Source organism: Homarus americanus, unplaced genomic scaffold (assembly GCF_018991925.1).
Source record: "Homarus americanus isolate GMGI-L3 unplaced genomic scaffold, GMGI_Hamer_2.0 scaffold36188, whole genome shotgun sequence".
NCBI classification, from domain to species: Eukaryota; Metazoa; Arthropoda; class Malacostraca; order Decapoda; family Nephropidae; genus Homarus; species Homarus americanus.
The window spans coordinates 5,645,769-5,672,154 of record NW_024718183.1 but is presented as its reverse complement, the minus strand read 5'-3'; the positions used below and the strand labels follow the sequence as shown (position 1 = coordinate 5,672,154).

Sequence of the window (26,386 nt, the reverse complement as noted above, 5' to 3'; positions counted from 1 at the left end):
GAGAGAGAGAGAGAGAGAGAGAGAGGATGACGTCTTTTTATATAATTTCCTAATAATCTTTACTGCATTACACATACAAACAAGGTCATTAAGTAACTCTCACACACAAACAAGGTCACTAACAGCTTAAATTTAGCTTAAGGTTGTTGTTTTGACACAGTTTAAGCTGTGTCCTGATTACCATAAGCTAAACCAACCTAACCTCAACTGTATACGATGTTAACTCTTTGAATACAATGAATTCGGTCATTGATATTTTGAGCACGATAAGTTAACCATTTGAGTACGACAGCGCCACCCATTGAGCACGGTAACTTAACCCTTGAGTACGATAACTCAACCATTAAGTACGATAACTTAACCCTTAAGCACAATAACGTAACCCTTGAGTACGATACCTTGACCCCTTGAGTACGATAGCTTAACCCTTAGGCACAATAACTTAACCTCTTGAGTACAATACCTTGACCTCTTGCGCACAATAACTTAACCTCTTGAGTACGATAACTTAACCCCTTGAGTACGATAGCTTAACCCTTAGGCACAATAACTTAACCTCTTGAGTACGATAACTTAACCCCTTGAGTGAGATGTCTGAGCCCTGTGAATCAAGCGACATGAAACAGAAAACTTTACTCACACATAAAAATATTACAGGATAAACTTAAGTTGTATTATTAACTAATTTAAAAACTGACACAACATAATTTCTAAAACAAAACTGTAAATGATAATAGATTTATAAATGTCATGTATAAATGTCGGCCCCTGAAATATTGATATGATGTTATTAATGATAGACTATTAATCAACTTGGGACAATTTTCTCTCTTTTTTCCGAAACTTTTTGTTTTTAATATTTCTGGACATGAAACAAATACACAATGTTTTTGTTTTTTTGTAAAGTGTAACGGAGGTTCAGTAAACTTTCGTGTATGTGTGTTGGTCGACTCCACTAACTCTGTTCATTATGCCAACAATAAACATGTAAAGGAATATATTGGCCATTTCCTCCTGTTCTAAATCTTTCTTATCTCGTAGACGCTTCAGCCACACGCATTTCACCTCCGTTTCATTAATACAAGTTCATTACATGTTATGATAATATTAAGTCTAAATAGTTTCTTGAAATTGGTGGTCTGTCGCTCGCTAAAATTCTTTGTATAAGTCTGGATCAGAGGTCAAAGTCACATGTCAAGGGTCACAGTCACAGGTTAAGGTCATAGGTCATGGTCAAGGTCACAGGTCAAGGTCTCATCCACAGTGGGTGTAAGTAGCAGCACCAGCAGCACCACATCAGAGAGTGAAAGAGGCAACAATCGCTGCCACACGCCTGGTGAACGTGCAGGGGTTATGTTCCCTCAGGGATCAACAAAGATCTGGGATAATACTTAAAGAAGACCTCCCTCCAAGCCTAAGTTAGCTCTCTCTCCCTTTCTCTCTCTCTCTGGATCCTTCCCTCCCTCTCTCTCTCTCTCTAGATCCTTCTCTCCCTCTCCCTCCCTCTTTCTCTCTCTAGACGTTATATGTATGTGGTGTTTTCATTACACAACCACAGTAATGAGTAGAAAGTGTATCTCTCTTTAATATTATTTAATAAGGAAAAGAAATTCTATAGTGGATTTTTCAGAAACATTTCTTGACTTATAGTATGAACTTAGCCGAGTCATGCTTTAATTATTAATATAATTATTATTATTGCCATTGTTATTATTACTATATCATTAATGTTATTATTGTCCTCCAAACGCCGTGTGGGCTCCTTGTACAACAGGGATGGTTCGTAACTTACATGGAATGCAAATTAGTAATGGCCTGTGTTCCCTGAGAGCATGAACGCCCTATCTGGGTGAAGGGTAAAGCACCTCGTGCCTGGAGGAGGAGGAGGTGCACGAGGCAGCTTGTCATACCTACCAGGGCAACCCAGCTGTCTTATTGTTGTACGATAATCTCACATGATGCTTTCATGATATTGTTTTATACATGATAATGTTTGATGACTGTAGGTAGGAAGTTATGAACAACGGTTGTTATAATTGTGAATATATCACGATGTGTATTGAGAAAGTTCTGTGCTATGTGAGAGATTTCAGTCTAATATGGTGGATTCTTCATCACCATTAATCTCACTCCTCCTCAGTGTGTGTACATGATAGAGCGTCACCCTCCTCTCCCCCACAGGACTGGCAGCTTCACATCCGCTACGTGCAGCCGAGGGACGCCGGGGTGTATGAGTGTCAGGTATCCTCACACCCTCCCACGTCTCTCTTCGTTCACCTTCAGGTGGTGGGTGAGTATCTACCCCTGTTCTCTCAGTTATTTTGTTTTCAGGAATCATTGCCACATGTACAGTAACTAAAACAACTAACTGTGCATACTTTGTGGGAAACAATATGAGACCATGGACGATAAATTTTGGTATATGAGGGCTGTCACTAGTCACACGTAAAATTTCGGAGCATATCGACCCCCTCCTGCACAGATAGTTGCTTTAGCTACTGAACATTGTACAGTCGGCCACAGTTCCACCTGGTACAGTGGTTAGTGTGTTTTGTGAGATGTATTAGGCCTGTGTTTTGTGTACATCATAGTACCTACTACAGTAATGTCCTTAAAGATTCAGTTCTTGGCTACACTCTTTTCTCCCTACCGACACTAAACTGAATGAAAGTTTACCTTGCCATTGTCTGCCCAATGCTTAACTACGTGTTTCTATAAAACTAGTAACCTAAATGGTACAACAACACTGCATCAAGCTCTGGACTGCATCGCTCACACGAATCCAAATGTTCAACACTTCGAAAACACAAACTTTTCCTACCTCTTGTCTCTTGTGGACAAAAACATTTCCCACCTCCACTTTTATTCAGTAGCACCCCGTTATACCAGCTGCTAGTGTCAATATCCTTTGTCTTACTGTAACTAATAACACCACCACATTCCCAACACCGCAAAGAATGTGCCAATAATTGTTTTTTTTTTCCAGTTTAATGTTGTGCTTCTTATTTACGCGTACATTATTACGCTGTTTATAGACCACAGTGTTTGCTTATGTTAACGTGTGCACCAATGTGTTGTTTATGTTTTAATCCCTGACAGAGGCGGAGGCAGAGATCTTGGGAGCCCCGGAAAAACACGTCAAACTGGGCTCCATCCTACGTCTGGTATGTATAATGCACCACACTACGGAAGCGTTGTCGTACGTATTCTGGTACCGCGGCAACGAGATGATCAACTACGAGTCAGAGGAGGGGACTGGGGTAAATATTTTGGTTAATACTCTCATAGATGTAGTAATTATAGTGGTGTGTGGTTGACAGTGTGGTTGTGAAGTAACCATAGTCGTGTGTGGTTGACAGAGTGTGGTAGTGAAGTAACCATAGTCGTGTGTGGTTGACAGAGTGTGGTAGTGAAGTAACCATAGTCGTGTGGTTGACAGAGTGTGGTAGTGAAGTAACCATAGTCGTGTGTGGTTGACAGAGTGTGGTAGTGAAGTAACCATAGTCGTGTGTGGTTGACAGAGTGTGGTAGTGAAGTAACCATAGTCGTGTGTGGTTGACAGAGTGTGGTAGTGAAGTAACCATAGTCGTGTGGTTGACAAGTGTGGTAGTGGTAACTATGGTCGTATGTGGTTGACAAAGTGGTGGTTGTGAGGTAACCATAGTCGTGGTTGACAGTGTGTGTGTGAGTGAAGTAGCCATAGTCCTAGGTGTGGTTGACAGTGTGTGTGAGTGAAGTAACTATGGTGGTGTGTGGTTGACAGAGTGTGGTAGTGGAGTAACCATAGTGGTGTGTGGTTGACAGTGTGTGTGGTAGTGAAGTAACCATAGTCGTGTGGTTGGCAGAGTGTGGTAGTGGAGTAACCATAGTGGTGTGTGGTTGACAGAGTGGTAGTGAAGTAACCATAGTCGTGTGTGGTTGACAGGGGTGTGAGCCAGTGAAGTAACCATAGTCGTGTGTGGTTGACAGAGTGTGGTAGTGGAAATAACCATAGTCGTGTGTGGTTGACAGTGTGTGGTAGTGAAGTAACCATAGTGGTGTGTGGTTGACAGAGTGTGGTAGTGAAGTAACCATAGTCGTGTGGTTGACAGAGTGTGGTAATTGAAGTAACCATAGTCGTGTGTGGTTGACAGAGTGTGGTAGTGAAGAGTAACCATAGTCGTGTGGTTGACAGAGTGTGGTAGTGAAGTAACCATAGTCGTGTGGTTGACAGAGTGTGTGGTAATTGAAGTAACCATAGTCGTGTGTAGTTGACAGAGTGTGGTAGTGAAGTAACCATAGTCGTGTGGTTGACAGTGTGTGGTAGTGAAGTAACCATAGTCATTGTGTGGTTGACAGAGTGTGGTAGTGAAGTAACCATAGTCGTGTGTGGTTGACAGGGGTGTGGTCATTGAAGTAACCATAGTCGTGTGTGGTTGACAGAGTGGTAGTGAAGTAACCATAGTCGTGTGTGGTTGACAAGTGTGGTAGTGAAGTAAGTCGTGTGTGGCTGAGTGTGTGGTAGTGAAGTAACCGTCGTGTGTGGTTGACGAGTGTGGTAATTGAAGTAACCATAGTCGTGTGGTTGACAGAGTGTGGTAGTGAAGTAACCATAGTGGTGTGGTTGACAGAGTGTGTGTAGTGAAGTAACCATAGTCGTGTGTGGTTGACAAGTGTGGTAGTGAAGTAACCATGGTGTGTGGTTGACAGTGTGTGGTAGTGAAGTAACCATAGTCGTGTGTGGTTGACAGAGTGAGGTAGTGAAGTAACCATAGTCGTGTGTGGTTGAGGGGTGTGGTAGTGAAGTAACCATGGTCGTGTGTGGTTGACAGTGTGTGTGGTGGTAACCATAGTCGTGTGTGGTTGACAGAGATTATTGGTAGTGAAGCTTAACCATAGTCGTGTGGTTGACAGAGTGTGGTGAGTGAAGTAACCATAGTCGTGTGTGGTTGACAGTGTGGTAGTGAAGTAACCATAGTCGTGTGTGGTTGACAGAGTGTGGTAGTGAAGTAACCATAGTCGTGTGTGTGGTTGACAGAGTGTGGTAATTGAAGTAACCATAGTCGTGTGTGGTTGACAGAGTGTGGTCGTGAAGTAACCATAGTCATTGAGTAGTAGGTTGACAGGGAGTGGTGGTGAGTAGAAGTAACCTGGAGTCAGTGTGAGTTTGACAGAGTGTGGTGGTGAAGTAACCCATAGTCGTGTGTGGTTGACAGAGTGTGGTAGTGAAGCCCAACCGCCAGTCGTGGTTGACGAAGTAACCATAGTCGTGTGTGGTTGACAGAGTGAGTGAAGTAACCATAGTCGTGTGGTTGACAGAGTGTGGTAGTGAAGTAACCATAGTCGTGTGTGGTTGACAGAGTGTGGTAATTGAAGTAACCATAGTCGTGTGTGGTTGACAGAGTGTGGTAGTGAAGTAACCATAGTGGTGTGAATTTGACAGAGTGTGGTAGTGAAGTAACCATAGTGGTGTGTGGTTGACAGGAGGTAGTGAAGTGGCCTGTAGTCGTGTGTGGTTGACAGAGTGTGGTAATGAAGTAACCATAGTCGTGTGGTTGACAGAGTGTGGTAGTGAAGTAACCATAGTGGTGTGGTTGACAGTGGTAGTGAAGTAACCATAGTGGTGTGTGACAGAGTGTGGTAGTGAAGTAACCATAGTCGTGTGTGTGACAGAGTGTGGTAGTGAAGCCACTTAGGTCGTGTGTGGTTGACAGAGTGTGGTAGTGAAGTAACCATAGTGGTGTGGTTGACAGAGTGTGGTAGTGGAGAGCGATGAACATACCAGCGTCTTGATGGTGACAAGCGCCAGCAGGCTGCACTCGAGCAGCTTCACCTGCGCCCCCCTCAACACCAAGCCAGCCTCCATCCTGGTCCATGTTCTCAATGGTGGTACACCTAGTACACCCAGTATACTCAGTACACCACCAGTACACCCAGTATACCACCAATATACCACCAGCACTGACAGCATACCTCCATTATACCACAAGTGTACCCAGTATAAGACAAGTATACTACCAGTACGCCCAAATAGGGAGGTACTACCGCCTGGGAAGATATTGGCAGCATAATGTGTTGTCTAATGGTAGACCCTGCTGCCATATGTGACCAAGTCCCAGGTTGATGATCTGACTTTCTGCCTCATTTACACCCAACTGCAGGGTCTCAATTGTTTCTCTTACCATTGACAACACAACACAACACAACACAACACAACACAACACAACACAACACAACACAACACAACACAACACAACACAACACAACACAACACAACACACAGTATACGTATATCGTTTCTCACTATAAGTCATATTTTTGGATTTTGGATTTATTTATGGTCCATTATTATTATTATTATTATTATGATTATTATTATTATTATTATTATTATTATTATTATTATTATTATTATTATTATTACATTTTCGCCCCCCAGGCCCTGATGTGGGTCATTGACCTGTGCCCTGGTGGGCTAATTCCATGAAAAAAAAAACAGTATTCAGTATACCCACACCCCCAGTATACACTATACCACTAGTATACAGTATACCCACACCCCCAGTATACACTATACCCACACCCCCAGTATACAGTATACCACCAGTATACAGTATACCCACACCCCCAGTATACACTATACCCACACCCCAGTATACAGTATACCACCAGTATACACTATACCCACACCCCCAGTATACAGTATACCCACACCCCCAGTATACAGTATACCGCCTGTATACAGTATACCCACACCCCCAGTATACAGTATACCACCAGTATACACTATACCCACACCACCAGTATACACTATACCCACACCACCAGTATACAGTATACCCCCAGTATACAGTATACCCACACCCCCAGTATACAGACACTAACACTGATGACCGTGACAAGTGTTGGAAGTAAGGCTTGTTCATCTCACGTATGATTGTCCGTCTTTAATAATTGTACTAAATGTTATTATTTCTCTGAAGTTCCTCGTTGTTTATAATGATGTTATTATCAACGAGGTCCACAAACCATCTTTATCTCATGCCTCCTCAGTCAGGTGTTGACTCACCTACTGATACCACCACAATGTTTCAGTATGATAGTAAGGTGTTTCTCCCCAGGAGAATACCCCGCGGCCATGCAACACGGTGAATCATCCTGCCGGGGGCTCAACCCCCCTTCTCTTACGGCACTGGCGGCCCTGGCATTCATCTTGCAGGTGGTCGTGGCCCTCACCATCTCCTGGACACTGCCGAAAGGGACAGTTGCCTTGGCTACTGCCCTCGGTGTATCCCCGACACTGCCGCCGCTGGTGTCATCCCGAGGGCGGAGTGAGACCGACAGAACATTGTCACAGGTGTACCATCATTATCATCACGGCGGAACAGGAGTAGCACCATCAGGTGCACGAAGATGGGTCGCTGGCGCTGCCCACGGTGTGTGTGGGCGGGCGAGACACCCGCTTTACCTAGACCAAACTTACACATGTTGTAGCCAGCTGCCCTAGTCAGCACTCAGCGGGCGGTGGTCACTATCGCTGTACATACACGCTTGGCCAATGATCAGTAATATTGAAGTTTTTTAATCCATTGTACAGTTGTGTTTTCTGCAGCAGTAACTTTATCTACACCTTCGTCTGTAATCCTCTTATTCAACAAGTACATTAAGTAATAACGAAGATAAAATAGATGAGGCAAATTATTTTACACCAAAAAGCCATTCATCTCAGCCCCCAGTGAACAACACAAACTGTTTATGTCGACAAGTTACCCACAACAAATACGTTTTTATTGTATTCTGTAATTTGGATCATTATTCCTGGATATGATCACAAAAACAACTCAATTTCCAACACAAAATTCCCCACTTGTAACACGAGGTCACTCCCCTTGGTACACATACAGCTTAACTCTAAGCGGATGTCGGCCAAATTGTGTAATTCTTTTGTACATATAGGATGTGTCTCTGACCTACATTATATGTGGGATGTGTCACAGACATATGGGATATGTCTGTGACCTACATAATACCACATGTCAGCATCCGTCAACAGAGCTGTGTACAACAGTGACCTAGAAACTGACTCAAACTATTTAAAAACATTACACATCAGTTTTGTTGACAAATTCATATTGTTTGGTGATAGAGTAAACAGCGCAGTGGTGACCTCATCAACAATGGTCAGCTGACAGTACAGTAAACACTATTTTATCAACTAATCCCTAAATGACTCAAAAAATACTAATTTGTTGCGTTGGTGTTGCTTTGTGGTTTACCACTTTGTTGCTGCAGAAGTTTACTGTGAACCTGTTTTTGGTTAACTCTGGATCAGGTACAGTTTATTATTAACAAGATAATGAATGACGTCATAGGAATGCGTGTGATTGGTGGAGTATATCGAGAAGGAATAATGACGTCACTCCATGTCCAGTTGCTCATTCCCTGATATTTGTTTTTGTGAAGAGATTTAGATAATGTATTGTGTATATATAGATATGTATGTATGTATGTATGTAACGTTGGTAAACTGTTTGATCACATTCTTCTCATGACCGCAAAGTGTGACAGGCGTTTATAAACATTCTATTCCTATTTTATCTCTTGTTCTCTCAGTTTGAGCAGTTATGAGAGAACGTTGATCTAGACATTTACTGCCGACTTTCCTCGTCTCTCTATCCCCCCCCCCCCATTCCTCACCACAACACTTCTCCCCACTGTTTCTCCTCCCTACCACCACGTTCTCCTAGCTCCCCACCATCCACCTTCTCGTCATCCACCTCACAACCTCCATATCATCCACCTCCAGATCATCCCTCTCACAACCTCCACATCACCACCTCTACATCATCCACCTCCACATCATCCACCTCCACATTATCCACAACAACATCATCCACCTCTACATCATCCATCTCTGCATCATCCACCTCTACATTATCCACCTCACAACCTCCGCATCAACCACCTCTACATCATCCACCTCCCCATCATCCACCTCTACATCATCCACCTCCCCATCATCCACCTCCCCATCATCCACCTCCCCATCATCCACCTCTACATCATCCACCTCCCCATCATCCTCTACATTATTCACCTCACAACCTCACATCATCACCTCATCATCCACCTCCCCATCCTCCATGTCCCCATCATCCACCTCCCCATCATCCACCTCTACATCATCCACCTCCCCATCATCCACCTCTACATCATCCACCTCCCCATCATCCACCTCTACATCATCCACCTCCCCATCATCCATCTTAGTCCACATCGAGGTCCTAATTCTCAAAGGTTAACTTCATCCTTGCTGAGGCCAAAATAACACCGAGGCTTAGTGTAATAATGACGCCATATTGGACGCCATATTGGACGCTATATTTGAAGTACGTCTTAATAAACGACTAAATTTACGTCTTCACACCATAATTTAAGGGATATTTTTATTTTAAACTTACGATCCTTTATGAAGACTTTGGTTGGGTCGTAACTTAAGTGAGCCAGATGAAGGAAAAAAAATTAACGTTGGAACCTTTGAGAATGTGACCTATACCTGCAGGTGTTTATTACAGGTATGGGCCAGGTGTGTGTTTGTGGGCCAGATGTATGACCAGGTGTGGGCTAGGTAAGGGGGACGGGGGAGGGCTAGGTGAGAGTGTATTAATGACACTGTGAAATATGATGTTCCGTGTTCCCTGAATGTCGGTCTAGGTGTAACATGTGATATCTTACCTGTGAATATTTCTGTACCTCAATAAAACTATATTTTACCAAAGTTGTTTTACTCAATACGATGACTTCATTCTCTCCAGCCAGCAGCACTCTCTGTCCCTTTGTGTGTATGTGTGTGTGTGTGTGTGTGTGTGTGTGTGTGTGTGTGCGTGTGTGTGTGTGTGTGTATGCCAGCCCCCTCTTTGTTTGACTCCCAAAAATGAACTACAAAGGCAAACAATATCGACGCGGCTTCGTTTCTAGAATTTCCTACCTTTAAAATCGAAGTCACAGGTAAACAAACCCTCAAGAGAAAGTTCCAAAGAATTATGTTGAGAAAAACTTTGGTTAAATTACGTCAGAATTAAGAAAGTTCCCTGCGTTTATATGTTGTTTCATTTCGTTATTGGTTTTATCAGTTCAAACGTTCAGGTAGACTTAAACAGGTAAGTACAGGTGAGCGCAGGTGAGGTTTAAAGGAAGTCACCTTACCGCTGCCACACCCTTACCACACCCCTGTCATATCCACACTACACCACTGTCGCGCCATCACCACACCGCTGTCACATCCTCACTACACCGCTGTCACACCATCACCACACCACTGTCACATCATCCCCACACCATTGTCACACCCTCACCACCACACCGCGTCACACCATCACCACACCCCTGTCACTCCATCACCACACCACTGTTGCACCATCACCACACCCCTGCCACACCATCATCACACCACTGTCACACCATCACCACACCACTGTTGCACCATCACCACACCCCTGCCACACCATCATCACACCACTGTCACACCATCACCACACCACTGTTGCACCATCACCACACCCCTGCCACACCATCACCACACCACTGCCACACCATCACCACACCCCTGCCACACCATCACCACACCATTGCCACACCATCACCACACCACTGCCACACCATCACTACACCATTGCCACATCCTCACCACACCACATGATCATGGACCAGTCTTCATAAAAGTCCTGGAAGAAAAAATATTCACAGAAAGTAGAAACTATTTTGTAAGTCCATAAAAAGTAACAATAGTGGCTGGTTCCTTCTTTAGTTACGCCATATCACTAAATAAAAGCTACATTTAAGTCATCATATAACATAAATAACAACTATTTTATTTTTTTATTTTTTATTTTTACTTTTTTGGGGGGGGGGGGATACGACAACAAACACTATTTACCTTCCGTCAATATTAATAAACCTTATAAAGTCTTTTACTACGACTCAGAATATTAACCAAAATTTTTTCCTGGTTCACTGAAATTTAATAAATATTCCAGACTCAGAGTTATTTATTGAAACGGTCAAGTAAAGCTGAATAAAAAGAAAATAGACAAACATTCATATTGCATCCCACTCTGTACTGCCGAAGCCTCCTAGTGCAGTATCTTGTTCCGTCAGTCAGTCTTCAAGCCAGAAAGGTATCGACTATAATATCAGGTAGAAACAGACGATTTAGTTAAAGCAAAGGATATAGGTTATAGAGTGTAGGAGGCAGGCTGTGAGACATAGGAGTGAGGTGCTGTGAGACATAGGAGTGAGGTGCTGAGAGTGATAGAGGTGAGGTGCTGAGAGTGATAGAGGTAAAGTACTGAGAAAAAAAGAGAAGTGAGATAAGAGAGACTGAGGGATAGGATGCTGAGAAAGACTGAAGTGAGATGCTGAGAGAGATATTATCAGAGGACGAAAAGAAAGACTAATGAGGAGACATACTGAGAGATAGACTGTATCCGTTCTTCTATAAGGGACAGATGTAGAGGAACAAGACAAGGATATAGAACAGTATAGTTTCCCAATGTTGTCGGCGGTAACGGGGATGACGAAGCAGCTCTAACATCAAAAACAGGTGTTGGACGAGGCTGACCAGGTTAACAAGGACTTAAACTAGGTAATAAGTATAGTGAAGGTCATGGGAGAAGTGGTGAGCAGCCTGACGGAAGGAGGGGAGAGTTAAGTCACAGCCCAGGGTTATGTCACCACAAATGTGTGAGGCTGGAGGCTAAGGTACACCCGTGGGAGTAGAATGTCTGGAAGAATGTCTCACTTTAACCACCTGACGGAGACTAAACACCTAAATCCCTTTATTATGGCTATTGGTTCTTCTCCTTTTATGGTAAATGATCATAAATATCATCTCCAGTTTGATGCTACACACATTTTACGGTAATTATTCACAACAACGACACTGTGTTAGTTATGGCACCTCAAGTAACAATATGGTGGGGGGTGAGGAGTAGGGGCCGGTGGGGGTTGAGGTGGGGGGTTGAGGAGGTGGGGGTTTAGACGGTGGGGTTTGAGACGGTGGGGGTTTGAGTCGGTGGGGGGGAATGAAGTGGGAGGGGGTTGAGGCGGTGGGGGGTTGAGGCGGTGGGGGTTGAGGGGGGGGTTGAGGCGGTGGGGGGAATGAGGTGGGGAGGGGGGAAATGAGGTGGGGAGGGGGTAAATGAGGTGGGGAGGGGGGTAAATGAGGTGGGGAGGGGGGGTAGACGCACACCACAAACCACCTCGGGGTCCTCACGATAATCCTAGCTCAAATCCATCACCCTTAGATTATCCCATCGGCTTATATTGAATTAAATTTAATTGAAACAGTTTATTTAACCAGAAAAACACAGATACAGAGTGGATAATAATAACCATATTAACACGGCTGAGCCAGTTGAGAACCTGAGCTCTCTTTGAGGCACCTGATATATACTATACATTTATCTCCAGGAAGTATTATGTAACATTTAGTATCATCTGGAATAGTACAATAGCATGGTGGTAATAAGAACATCTCATAATGTTACCACGGTTATCACTTCATTATTTATTTATTTTATTTATTAATTATTTTTTTTATATATACATAAATTACAGTGGAATTGAAAAACATAAGTATAATGGGGGAGCAGTACATCATGGGTTGTACAGTATTAAGGTTGAACAAGAGGACAGAGCTGTCAGGATTATGCCTTCCCTGTAGTTGGCAATTATGTTTATTGCAATGGTAATTACTTATCTATTTACATGATAATTTGCGATAAAACGGTTTTGATGGTACAATAATGGCAGGTACTGTAAATATAGTAAGTGTTACAAGAAATATTAATACTTCGACAATAGATATTTTTTAAGAGATGATTTAAAGGAAGGGAGCGTAGTCTTTGCTCGGATGGGTGGGGGTAAGTTGTTCCACACCTTCACACTGTGATATTTTATGGAGGTCTGGGACTGAGAGGAGCTCATGGAGGGTGGTCTTAGTAGCTCTGGGTGCCTTAAGTTGTATCTCTGATTATTCCGGAACTGGAAATAATTATTGTCAAGCAAGTGATTGATAGATTTGTAAACAAAGATGGCACAGCAGTAGGTGTTAATATCCTCGAATTTTAACATTTTCAATATAGCAAATTTTTCGTTTGTGTGATCTGTTTTTTTCAAATAGGTCATTGTCCGTACAACTCTCTTTTGTGCAGTAACCAGAGATTGTGTTTTTGAAGAGCCAGAGGCCCCCCCCCATTGTGTGTGACAATTATATCAGGTGTTGGTAAATAAGATCATGATAGATTTCTTTCATTGCTGTGAGAGTGAGTGACTGTCGAGTGTGATACATGATACCGCACTGTTTATTGACTTTACTGTGAATGGCTTGTATGTGGTTTCTCCAGTTAAGTTTCTCATCAACAATAACTCTGAGGACTGTATTACCAAGGTACAGGGGGTCCAAGTCTGGGAGTGAGTTTTCCTTCTGTGAAAGATCGTGTAGTGGGTTTTCTCAAGGTTTAAGGTCAGTTTATTACGTATTACCCAGGTCCTGACATTAATCAATTCAGTGTTCATAGTTCTCATCAAGGAATGGAGGTCTGGGTTGCTGGCATAAAGATTACTATCGTCTGCAAATAAGTTGTATTTTAGCAGTGTGCTGGTGTGGACTATGTCGTTTATGTACAACAAAATCAGTACTGGACCGAGAATGGAACCTTGGGGGACGCTATACAAGATTGGCGAGGAGTCAGATTGGTGGTTATTATGGCAGACATACTGCATCCTGTTGGACAGATATGAGGTAAACCAATTGTGGGACTTGCCCCTAACGCCGTAATGTTCAAGCTTTGAAAGGAGGATGGTATGGTCGACAGTATCGAAGGCTTTAGAGAGGTCCAAGAATATACCGACTGTGAACTGACTGTCATCAAAGGAATTTAAGATGTCATTAGTAAAGGATAGCAGAGCACTCTCAGTCGACCTTCTAGCTCTAAATATAAACTGGGAGTCTGTAAAGATGTTATTGGCATTGCAGAAGGAATTTAGTCTACTACATGTTAGCTTCTCCAGTATCTTACTCAAGACTGGGAGGACTGATATGGGGAGGTAATTCTTGAAGAGACCTTTGTCCCCAGATTTTTTATATGCTGGGTGAACTTTAGCAATTTTCAGTTTATCCGGAAAGACACCACTAGTGAAGGAGGAGTTACAAATGTGTAGTAATAATAAGTGGGCTACTTTCTTAATGATGCTCATTGGTATATTGTCTTCGCCTTCTGCTGCATCTTTGGACATTTTTATGATGGCCAGTAATTCATCGGCTGTGACAGGGGATAAGAACAGCTCGTTTTGCTGTCTGTTTTGCAGGTAGGCTCTAAATTCCTCATGGTGATCAGGGATGCTCTCTGCAAGATTTTTGCCAACATTAATAAATATTCATTGAAGTGGTTGGCAATGGGGGAGGGTTCCGTTATAACTGAATCATTTATCATAAAAGCTGAGTGGGGGGCCTAAGGCTGAGTGTTCCTGTTCTGAATAGAATTTATGACATTCCAGGTTTTCTTACTGTCGCCTGATGCTGACTGGAGCTTATTTGTATAATAGCTACGTCTGGCATTTCTAACTGCTTGAATTACTCTATTTCTGATACTTCGGGAAGCATCACCGAAAGTTATGGGTCTTTTTGCAAATTTCCTTTGGAGTTTGTGTTTTTCTTTTATCATTATCTTAATTTCGCTTGTGATATAGGGTTTGGAAATGGATACAGTTTTCACTGACTTAGTCTTGAGCGGGAAGCATTTATCAAAGCAAGCATTGAAGATGCTAGAGAAGTTGCAGCTGTTCACGTTAGGGTTGTCGGAGGCATAGACAAGATCCCAGTTAGCATTCATTAGGTTGTTTTAAAAAAGGAGCATGTTGTCGGCGCAGTAGTCTCTGTATTGCACTGAGACTCTACTAGACCTTTCATGTCTTGTGGCTGTTTTATACATGGCAAAAACTGGGAAGTGATCTGAGATATTGTTATAAATAATTCCAGTCAAAATTATATTCTCACTTTTTTTCACTGTCATTCTAAGATATCCGTTGTCACTCCCCGCTTGTTGGGTGACTCTACGGACCTATACAAACCTCTATTATGTTTGGACTGGAGTAACAAGTATAGTAAACGTAAACTTATAACACAATATTTCTCCAAACTTAGATTACCTTACACCAACTGATCACGTCCCATCTCCTTACTATAAAGCACTGTATCTATGTCTCATTTAAAATTATCAAGCACAGTATGTCTCGATCTTTGTCTTGGTGTTTGAGAGAGAGAGTGAAGTTTCTGGCTGTCAATCTGGAATTAATATTACATGTTGTGGTTCCCGACAGCTAGATTTTACTTTAAGTAATTTCAGAGTTTCCTGCCGTCACTGGATCCACCTGACAATTGGAGTGACCGCCACGATCACTAAGTTTAAAATTGGATTTCCTTCGCTGTTTTTTTTTTTTTGCAGTCTTGAGCTATTTCTACGTTTTCTTTATTTTTCTAGATTTTAACAGTTGATTGATTGATTGATTGATTGATTGATTGATTGATTGATTGATTGTTTGATTGATGGATTTATTAAATGTTTGATTGATTTTTTGATTGATTGATTGATTGAGTGATTGATTTGTTCATTGATTGATTGATTGATTGATTGATTGATTGAGTGATCCTTAGATAATAAATAAGGTCAATAATTAGAACCCAACGTGGTAATTACAGCATCAACATAACCAATCAGGAAATAACCAGTAATTTGGAAAATAATACCAAATTGAGACAAAAACAAACAAGAATATCAACAAACAAACTCACAAGTCCATAAACAACTTAGAGAAATTATCACAGAATTGGTAAAAGGGAATTCTAGTCGTAAGCAGAGTGCATAAGTTTCCTCTCCCCCACCTGAGATTGATACTGTCGCCACAAAGGAATTAATTAACCTGTACTTTATATCTATTTCCGGTTTATGTTGTATCTGAAAAAATATATGTATATGACTGGAAACCTCACACGAGTAATATTGATTTTATATTAATCCACAAAACTGATATATTATTTTAATTGTTATATAAAATTGATGATAATCCACATATTCGTTTTAGATTTCATGTTATATGCGAAATTTAACTTATATTTAACACATAAACGGGGAAAATTACACAAAGGGAACTGAATATTCGCTATGTAAAATCTCCCTTCAAGCATCAGGATCATCACATGAAAATAGAAAATGTTGAAGAAAGATCCAAGAGTTCAGAAGAAAAGTAAAGTTTGGTCATGCAGCGAAGTATTAAGTTGTGTTAAAAATATTCATCTCTCAGTAATAAGTTTGAAGAAAAGTTTTTTTTCTGGAAAATTTAAGAACTTGCCCTGGCTGATGAAGAGTACAACAGGTGGATAATATTCCCGGCTAATATATATATATGCAGTGTTAACCACCGAGGTGTGTGTCAACATTACACAGTACGTTGTTGTGGCATTAACTCTCGCTCAGTTAACTGGGAGAAGCGGAGTTAATGAGTTAATTAGGATTTAGTGTTACCAGAAACCTTGGCGGGAAACACACCATCAGGTGGCTGTCCAGACCCTTAGTTTACTTCACACTTTACCTTGAGTTATTATTGTAAGAGTGGAAGCTTCATCATAAGTTTTGCTCTTAACTCATAGAAAGATTGGTGACGCTTAAGATGTTTACATATTTATAAACTTATTATTTTTTGTTTTGCTAAAATTACACACACACACACACACACACACGCGCACACACACACACACACACACACACACACACACACACACACACACACACACGCACACACACACACACACACACACACACACACACACACACACACACACACACACACACACACACACACACACACACACACACACACACACACACACACACACACACACACACACACACACACACACACACACACACACACACACACACACACACACACACACACACACACACACACACACACACACACACACACACACACACACACACACACACACACACACACACACACACACACACACACACACACACACACACACACACACACACACACACACACACACACACACACACACACACACACACACACACACACACACACACACACACACACACACACACACACACACACACACACACACACACACACACACACACACACACACACACACACACACACACACACACACACACACACACACACACACACACACACACACACACACACACACACACACACACACACACACACACACACACACACACACACACACACAAACAAATGATAAATTATACCACCACCACCAAGCTCACCACCACTTTCCCGAGAAGTCCGTCAGATCTCACCCAGCTGACTTGCCCTGGATCACACCTCGATCAAAAGACTAAACAGAGAGACAGAGCATTTCATCTCAATGACCACATCCGCTACAGGTCACTTCGCAACAGAGTCATCCGCGAAATACGCACTGCAAAGAAGTCCCACTACCCAACCAAATTACAACACCTGAAGCAGACCAACATCAGTCAATGGTATGGTGTTTAAAGAACTCTGGGACTAAACAATATGACACACCCCCTCCCTTCCTTAGCCATCTCACTAATGTTGACGCAGCTGAGCAAACAAATAACCATTTGCTACTATATGCCAGACGCTCCCACGGCTTGACACAACCACTCTCCCTGCTTACCTACCAGCCCCTTCCCACTGACTTAGTAGAGAATTTGACGTAGCAAACGCCTGACAAACTAAAATTAAAACGCTCTACCACCCCCATTGACTTACCAATGAAACTATTCAGGAGTTCTCCCGGAGCTTGCTAAACCCCTCTGCTCCATCATCATCAATGTCAGTCAAGCCAGATGCCCAGCTGACTGGAAGACCTCTTATGTATCACCAGTGCCCAAGTCAACCAGCCCACAATCCTAAATCAGCACGACCTATTGCAATCACCCCAATACCCAGCCTAATCTGTGAAAGTTTTGTGTTTGACTGCTTATGCTGATATTGCAGGAGTCGTAGACCTCAGCAATTTGGCAACATGAAAACTTCCTCCACCACTCACTGTCTTGTCAGCTTTCTCGATTACATATACCGCCATCTCGAGAAACGAAAACGTCTGTAGCTGTCGCTTCATTGATTTCACTAAAGCGTTCGACCTAGTCGACCACAATATAATCATAAACAAAGCTATTGAACTCGGGCTTCGGAGAAGTCTCATACCATGGTTACAGACTCTCAGTGACCGACGCCAAGCTGTACGCTTCCGAGGGGCTGTCTCCACCTTTCAGTCACTCACCTGTGCGTCCCCAAGGCACCAAGATGGGACCACTCTGCTTCCTTATGCTCATCAATGATGCCCTAAGAAAACCCCTGCTCGCTGGAAATATGTCGACGACTCCACCATTGGGATCAGCGTCAACAATTCCGCTCCCAACTATACCGCCCTTCAGGATTTATTGAACAGTCTCCAAATGGGCCACCAACAACTATGTCACCATCAACCATACCAAGACAATGGTTATGCACATCAACCTCTCTCCGACATTGTCCCACCTCCTTCCATTACCCTAGGTCCGAACACACCCAGGTTGTAGATTCCAAAGTCCTCGGCGTCACCATAGACAACAAACTAAATTGGAAACCACGTCAGTGAAGTTGTCAAATCCTCCAGTTCCGTCTCCACCTCCTCCGCCGACTCAAGTCCTCGGAGTTCCTACAATGAGCTCCTCAGTGTATACACAACATTCATACTTCCCAAGCCTACCTATGCCTCCCCACCTGGTCTTCCTCCCTAAATGCCACACAACGTAAACACCTAGAAAAAGTGCAAAAGAGGGCATGCAAGATTATTCTCTCCCCTTCCTACTCCACATATCAAGAAGCGCTCAACACACTGACCCTTTCGACTCTCACTGACCATCACCACGGCCTCATCTGCAAATTTGTAAGAAGCTTCTACCATCCCCGACACCGGCCCCTACTACCACCTGAGATCCCCTGTCCGAGAATTGCTGTTCGACACCACAACCGCATCCAGCCCATACGTGCACGAACTGATCTCTATAAGAACAGCCCAGTCCCAACCATTGTAAAATTATCAATAACATGTAATAAATCAGTGTATTCACTCCCAGTAAACACTGCCCCCTACACTGTCACTATGTTGAAATGAACTGTATTTTGAGCTGATCCCATCTAAGTTACTATATTCTTATTTGTGTCACTTATGTCACTTGTATATTATTTGTAATTCGTAACCCATTCCCCAAATATGTAACTGTATATTTTCAGCCTTCTCCAAGCTCTTTCAATAAACCGTTAATTATTATATTATTATTATTATTACACACACACACACACACACACACACACACACACTTCAAAGGAGACCTTCCCAGTGATTTAAAAAAAAATCCGAATGTTTAATATTGCCTATAAAGAGAGGAGCCTTAGAGTGCACCCAGTCGCCAACAATTAGCTTAATATGTCATACCTGCAAACTCTTATTAAACATAATTTTAAGTAGAATGAAATTTAGAAAAGGCTGTCAGTTATCTGAAGCTCAAATGGATTTACAAAGGGAAAAAATCCTAGAGAAGCCATATTTGGTTGGAGAATTTTCAGTAAAAGGCTTTAGAGATCCAAAGAAATTTGTACAATAGCTTTGTTGATTCTGAAAAAGCTTTTGATAAGGTAAAACACAATAAACTTATAGAGCTCTTGGCAAACTAGGCATTAATGAAGGAGATATTAGAATTTTAGAGAATCTTTACCGCCAACAGGAGGCTGCAGTCTTAGTAAATAATGAACTTACTAATTGGTTCATAGTTAGACAGGGAGTGAGACGAGGCTGTGTTCTATCTCCAACATCGTATAATATTTATTCTGAATCCTTAATGAGATAAATTATAAGTGACAATGAAAGAATAAAAGTTACTGATAAAATAATATCAAATGTACGCTATACCGATAAGTGGAAAAGGGTGAAGAATATGGGTTGAGAAAAACTGATGTAAAGACGAGAGCTGATGTTTTCAAATTGGAAATAAATGCTTCAAAAGTTATGGTTGGCTGCAAGGAACTTAAAAAAAATATATATATTTTGGAAATAACATTAGCTGTGATGGTAGATGTACGAAATAAATCATTAAAAGAATAAGGTTAGCAAAAAAGCATTTAATAACCTAAAAGACCTAATGAAAATGACATTAACTTCAATTTGAGGAAACGGCTGCTAGAAAGCAATATATGGCAAGGAAGAGGATAGAGGCCTTTGTTGGGGATGATAAACAGGAAAACAAATGAAAATGTGCTGACACTCGTAAAAATTTCAAGATAAATACAGGAATTGTAAATAAAAAGAAAAATTAGATACTTTGGCCATATAATTAGGGGTGAGAGGACAATAAAAGATCTACAATTTAGAGGAGGGCAGCGAGGGTGTCTCAGGGGGGGAGATGGCTGAGGATCCCGGTGTATACTGTATAATATACGGCCAGCCAGACTAATAGTGGGTGGAGCTCTCACTCACCACCAGGCCTCAGTTATGTAGAAACATTTATGGAAGGTTTCCTCTCTTTAGGGACATACGACTCGTCTTTTAATCAATTTAGTTTATTCTCGATAATTTTCCTTAAATTCAATGGTTTAATTTTGTGTTCTTGCGCCATTGTATTATATTCGAATTTCGTTGTGAAAACTGATGTTATAACCATTCGCCATTTCAGGTGGAGTTGTGTTTCAATCCTAATGGCTATCGTTTGTATTGTCTGTGTGCTTTATTTACCATGACTTTCTCTTTGTTTACTCGTCTCTCTTGGATGAGGGCAATACAAAGTGTTCACACAAACGCCTTTAATATTGAATGATACCAAAAACTTTTAAACACACATGTACAGTAAAGTAGGGTCATCACTGTGCTATAACACAATAATAAAATATAGGCACAAGTGGTATTTTTCACTTAAATGAATAATATGAATCAATTAAATATGACAAGCAAGGTGGAAAATTAAAGTATATATAACCTAACCCAACCATGACGCCAGTTAAAATATCTATGAGTCACTTAGGAATAATTGTAATTACTATAGTGTTGCTGTAACAAAAATATATAATGTCAAATTGAAAAATTAACATTTGCTTATCAGTATAGAACATAGCTTCTCACATGACTAACACTGAATGTACACTTCCTCACTCATGACACAATATTTTTTATGGACCAATTACAGTCACGAGGGGAAATACAGTGACTGAACAGCTAGACAGTATTTTGTATTGACATAACTGTACCATAATAAAAACATTTATTCTTAAAAAACATAAAAATGACAACAAATACGAATACAGTGACTCATTTAAACCGATTTTACACCAGAGGAATTTGTTGTGAGTCTCGCTGTGTAAATCTGTAAATGTTGGAAAAAAAATTAAATCAATTTCATAACTTTAAAGGTACTTATAAAAATTAATCGCTTTTTAAATTGAATTTTGGGTGGAACTTATTCTCCGCCGGGGTCCTGTAGTTCTGGCAACACTTCGCTATAAGACACGTTGGTTAGTCCACCGTGTTGATAAGAACGTGTTGCCTCAGGCTGTTAAAGACGTCTCATTCCAAGATCATTATTGTTAATTGCATTTCATGGTGGTATTTATTTATTTATTCCATAACAAAGTGAGAAAAAAGTCGTAGTTTCGTCCACCAAGTTGGAGTGCCAAGCTCGCCAGGCACTCCTAAAGGGCACGAGGTCAGGTTACCAAGGACAGCAATAAGATCTCACAGTGCCGGGGTCTGGGAAGATGGTCGGTCATCTCGAGACAAGCAAAACTTATGGCACTCTGATACGTATTAAACTAATATTTTCAAGTGACTAAAAATTACTATTAAGGCCTTCTATCTTATGTAATACCCATAACGAGTGACTGTGTGTATCTTTCTGTTAGTGTTGTTGTGTAATGCTTCAACGTCCACAAGTTTTCCCCATAACACCTGTCGACATGATGAGGTACGGCGAAGGAGGAACAGAAAGACAACTTAGTAAGGAAACAAGACAAGAATAACACACACACACACACACACACACACACACACACACACACACACACACACACACACACACACACACACACGCACGCACGCACGCACGCACACTCTCTTTGTGAGGACTTCTTTGAGTGGGCATTGGCCAGAATCTATCAGTCAATTGATCCACAGCAATTTGGCAATATGAGGACCTCCTCTACATCACACTGCTTGGTGAGCTTTCTGGATTTTCTGCACAAAAACTTGCAGAAACGTAAGACATCACTGGCCGTTGCCCTTGTTGACTTCCGGAAGGCCTTTGACCTTGTTGATCACTGCCACTGTTATCAACAAGGCTATTGCACTAGGGCTGCCCACCAACCTGGTCTCATGGCTCACTGATTTCTTGAGTGGACGTCGCCAGGCAGTAAGGTATCAGGACTTGGTCTCCACATTCCACCACCTCACCTGCGGTGTTCTCCAGGGGACCAAGATGGGACCACTGTGCTTCCTCATCCTGATCAACAACGCTCTATCGGACACTCCTCACAGGTGGAAGTAAGTGGATGACTGCACTGTGGGGGTTTCAGTGGACAACACCGCACCAGACTACTCATCGCTACAAGGCACCCTGGACAGGCTACAGGCATGGACTACGGAGAACAAGGTCACCATCAACCACACCAAAACCGTAGTCATGCACTTCAGTACCGCCACCACTCCAGTGCAAGCCCCAGCAGTCACAGTGGGTGCCCATCCTCTCCAGCTGGTGCAGTCTGCCAAACTCCTGGGTGTAACTATAGACAACAAACTTGACTGGAAGGCCCATGTAAATAACACAGTCAAGGCAGCCTCGTATCGTCTCTACATGCTACGACGACTTAGGCCACTTGGGACACCCACGCCAAAGCTGAGGACCATCTACAACGCCTTTATTCTCCCCAAACTAACGTATGCGTCACCAGCCTGGTCGTCTTCTCTCAACTCCACCCAACAACGTCAGCTAGAGAAGGCACAGAAAAGGGCCTGCAGAATCATGCTCGGCGCAGATTACTCCGGCTACACCAACGCTCTCTCCACCCTGGAAATGCCATCCCTCAGTGACCTCCACCACCAAACACTGGAAAGGTTTGGCAGCCAACTATTGCACCACCCTCGTCATCGCCACCTTCTGCCACCGGCAGCCCGCCACTGCAACAAAATTCAGCCCTTAAGAGCCCTCACCGATAGATATAAGAATAGCACCATCCCATCTATTGTTAAAATAATAAACAACTCCTGATTTATGTACTGTATAGCCCTGTAAATATATTCAATGCATATTATATCATTATGTCTAAATCAACTGTAAGTCTCTATATTTTCAGCCACCGGCTGCAACTCTATTAATAAACCATTTATTATTATTATTATTATTATTATTATTATTATTACACACACACACACACACACAGGCCTGACTAAACTCTCATGGTAAGTAACAATTTAGAAATGTTTCTCATATTTTTTGTCTCTTTTTATTTCCTGTTATTCTGAAATAATTTATGATAAGGAATCATTACTAGCTAAATAGTTGTAATATTCACAATAGTAATAATAGTTTTCTTGGTTTAGTGTGTGTGTGTGTGTGTGTGTGTGTGTTAATATATAATTATATGAATATGTGTGTGCGTATTTTACAGCAGGTTATCTCAGCTCACAACCACACCACAGGTCTCCTCAGCTAACAACCTCAGCACAGGCCTCCTCAGCTCACAACCTCAGCACACAGGTCTTCTCCTCAGTTCACAACCTCAGCACACAGGTCTTCTCAGCTCACAATCTCAGCACAGATCTCCTCATCTCACAACCACACCACAGGTCTCCTCAGCTCACAACCCCCAACAGGAGGTCTCCTCAGCTCACAACCCCAGCACAGATCTCCTCAGCTCACAACCTCAGCACACAGGTCTTCTCCTCAGCTCACAACCCCAGCACATATCTCCTCAGCTCACAACCCCAGCACACAGGTCTTCTCAGCTCACAACCCCAGCACACAGATCTCCTCAGTTCACAACCTCAGCACACAGGTCTTCTCCTCAGCTCAGAGTGCCCCTAGTATCATAAATACATAACATTGCCTCCACTTCCCGTCACCATTTTTACCTGTTCCGGGGAATATATCGCAGCAAATCCACTTTATACCGGAGAATGCGAACGTTGTCTAAAATTCATTCCCGTCGTTATAGCAGCAAATTGTGCATAACTGGCGCGATACGGGGAGGATTAGCCGATTCTCGTGTCTTGGGTGTTTCCCGCCTTCTCCTCTGTGCGTTTATATATATAAGAGGGTCAGTGATGTATTCTTATATCGTCACATATTATCACAGTGGGTGTTTCTGGTTGGGTCATGTTGGGATGATGGTCTCAGGAGGAGGGACTGTTTACCCCCGCCTCACCTCGAGCTTGATGTAACGTCAACACAGGGAGGTGAAATGGTGTGGTGTGGTGTGGTGTGGTGGTGTGTGGTGTGGGCTGGGGTGGGGGTGTGGTGTAGTGGTGTGTGGTGTGGTGGTGTGTGGTGTGGTGTGGGCTGGGGTGGGGGTGTGGTGTGGTGGTGTGGGCTGGTGTGGGGGTGTGGTGTAATTAATTGTCATCATGCTCGCCTCGCAAGCAAGTGGACCCGGATAGTTCTTCCTCATTTGCCTCTGTCTACCCAGCAGTAATTGGGAACCTGCTTGATAATCGATTTGCGGATCGTGTTCCTGGGTAATGGTTAGCCAGTGCAGTTGGCGAGTTGTCCGGTCTTCTCAGATTACTCCTGGACACTGAGTCATACAACTAGTTACCATAGTGTTGGCGACAGCTTCCTCCACCTTAAACAATTCACACCTACAGTAGGTGGACTTAGGGCCATTCTTGAACACGAAGAGAAACAATTATTATTAACGTGGCGTGGCGAGACCTACAGTTACAAGGGTTTATTTTAACTGACCTAGATCGTATTCAACAGTGTTTTTCTTAGACGCGATTTTGACTAAGGCATCAACTCTTGTCATGTTCACTGAGTCCTATGTGAGAGGGGAGCCAAACCAGCTTGATCTTGACCCCCCCCCCCGGTCAACAAGGCATGTATATTTATGTCTGGTCAGGGGCAAGCGCGTGACAACTTCAACTGAGGGTGTCAAAGGCAAATAGTGAGGATAGGGAGTCAGTGATGATGAGACTGTCTTTGGAAGTGACTTCAACAAGTTTTATGACTGTGAGTGTGGTGTGGTGTGGTGTGGTGTGGTGTGATGAAATGAAGTGTAGTGTCGTGTGGCGTGGTGAAGTGTGATATGGTAGGATGTGGTGAAGTGTGATATGGTAAGACGTGGTGAAGTGTGATATGGTGATGTGTGGTGTGGTCAACTACGAACACCTCCTACCCTCCTCAGGTCAGGTCAGGTCAGTTTAGGTCAGGTTAGATTATTTGATGTGGCATATATGGGAGAAAATAAGTTAGGAGAATATTAGTAAACACCTTGGCCAAGTTACCCCTTCTCTTCCTGGGACCTGGCTGAGCATTAAGGCATAAAACACAAAGACAACGAGTGGGCGTCTCTCATGCCACACCTTCCACTGTGTGTGTGTGTGTGTGAACCTCTCGTGTCAGCGGCGGAAAATGTGTGTAAAAGTGGAAGCAGAAATTGTTGAGGACGAACCTTATAAACTGGTCGCTTGTGGCTTTTTGATTAACCCTATTAAGTCATCCTGAAGCTCTTACATGTCAGCTTCAACCACACCAACCAGTTATCTTAGAAAGCTGGGCAGTTATCTTGGCGAGTCTGATAGGGTACAAAGTTATCTAAAGGGATATCTTGGAGAATATGACTTATCTTAGCGTAGGTGAAGATCATATCTCAGCCATACCTCAGCCATACCTCAGTCATATCTCAGCCATACATCAACCACACCTCAGCCACACCTCAGCCACATCTAACCAAACGCCATGAATGAACAGAGCTTTGTGGGGGTCACTGTCAAAGGTCATGCTCATCGAAAGTTCAAATATTACATATTTCTGGGAATCTTCGAGTTAATGCATTAGATTCATCGATAAAAGGTATATATCTTTGTACACATGTATCATAAATATGCTGCAATATGTTGAAGTATATAACAGTGGAGATCTTTGAGTGCAATATGTTGAAGTATATAACAGTGGAGATCTTTGAGTGCAATCACATCTCATAAACTACTAGATAAACACTCTTCAGTTTACAGACGGTGTGTAGGAACCTTCATTAGTTCAGAAAATAAAAACGCGAATGAATAGTGAATGACGTC

The 26,386-nt window shown here is 42.4% G+C and overlaps 1 protein-coding gene across 1 annotated transcript in view; it reads left to right on the top strand.

The window, feature by feature from the left end:
- Positions 1–8,670, top strand: part of LOC121859337 — a 73,783-nt gene extending 65,113 nt beyond the window's left edge. The window contains exons 5-8 of the mRNA XM_042356132.1: positions 2,182–2,290; positions 3,100–3,260; positions 5,733–5,865; positions 7,101–8,670. Coding sequence (XP_042212066.1) covers positions 2,182–2,290; positions 3,100–3,260; positions 5,733–5,865; positions 7,101–7,486 — 789 coding nt within the window. The 3' untranslated portion in view covers positions 7,487–8,670. The remainder of the gene's footprint in view (positions 1–2,181; positions 2,291–3,099; positions 3,261–5,732; positions 5,866–7,100) is intronic.
- Positions 8,671–26,386: the final 17,716 nt, after the last annotated feature.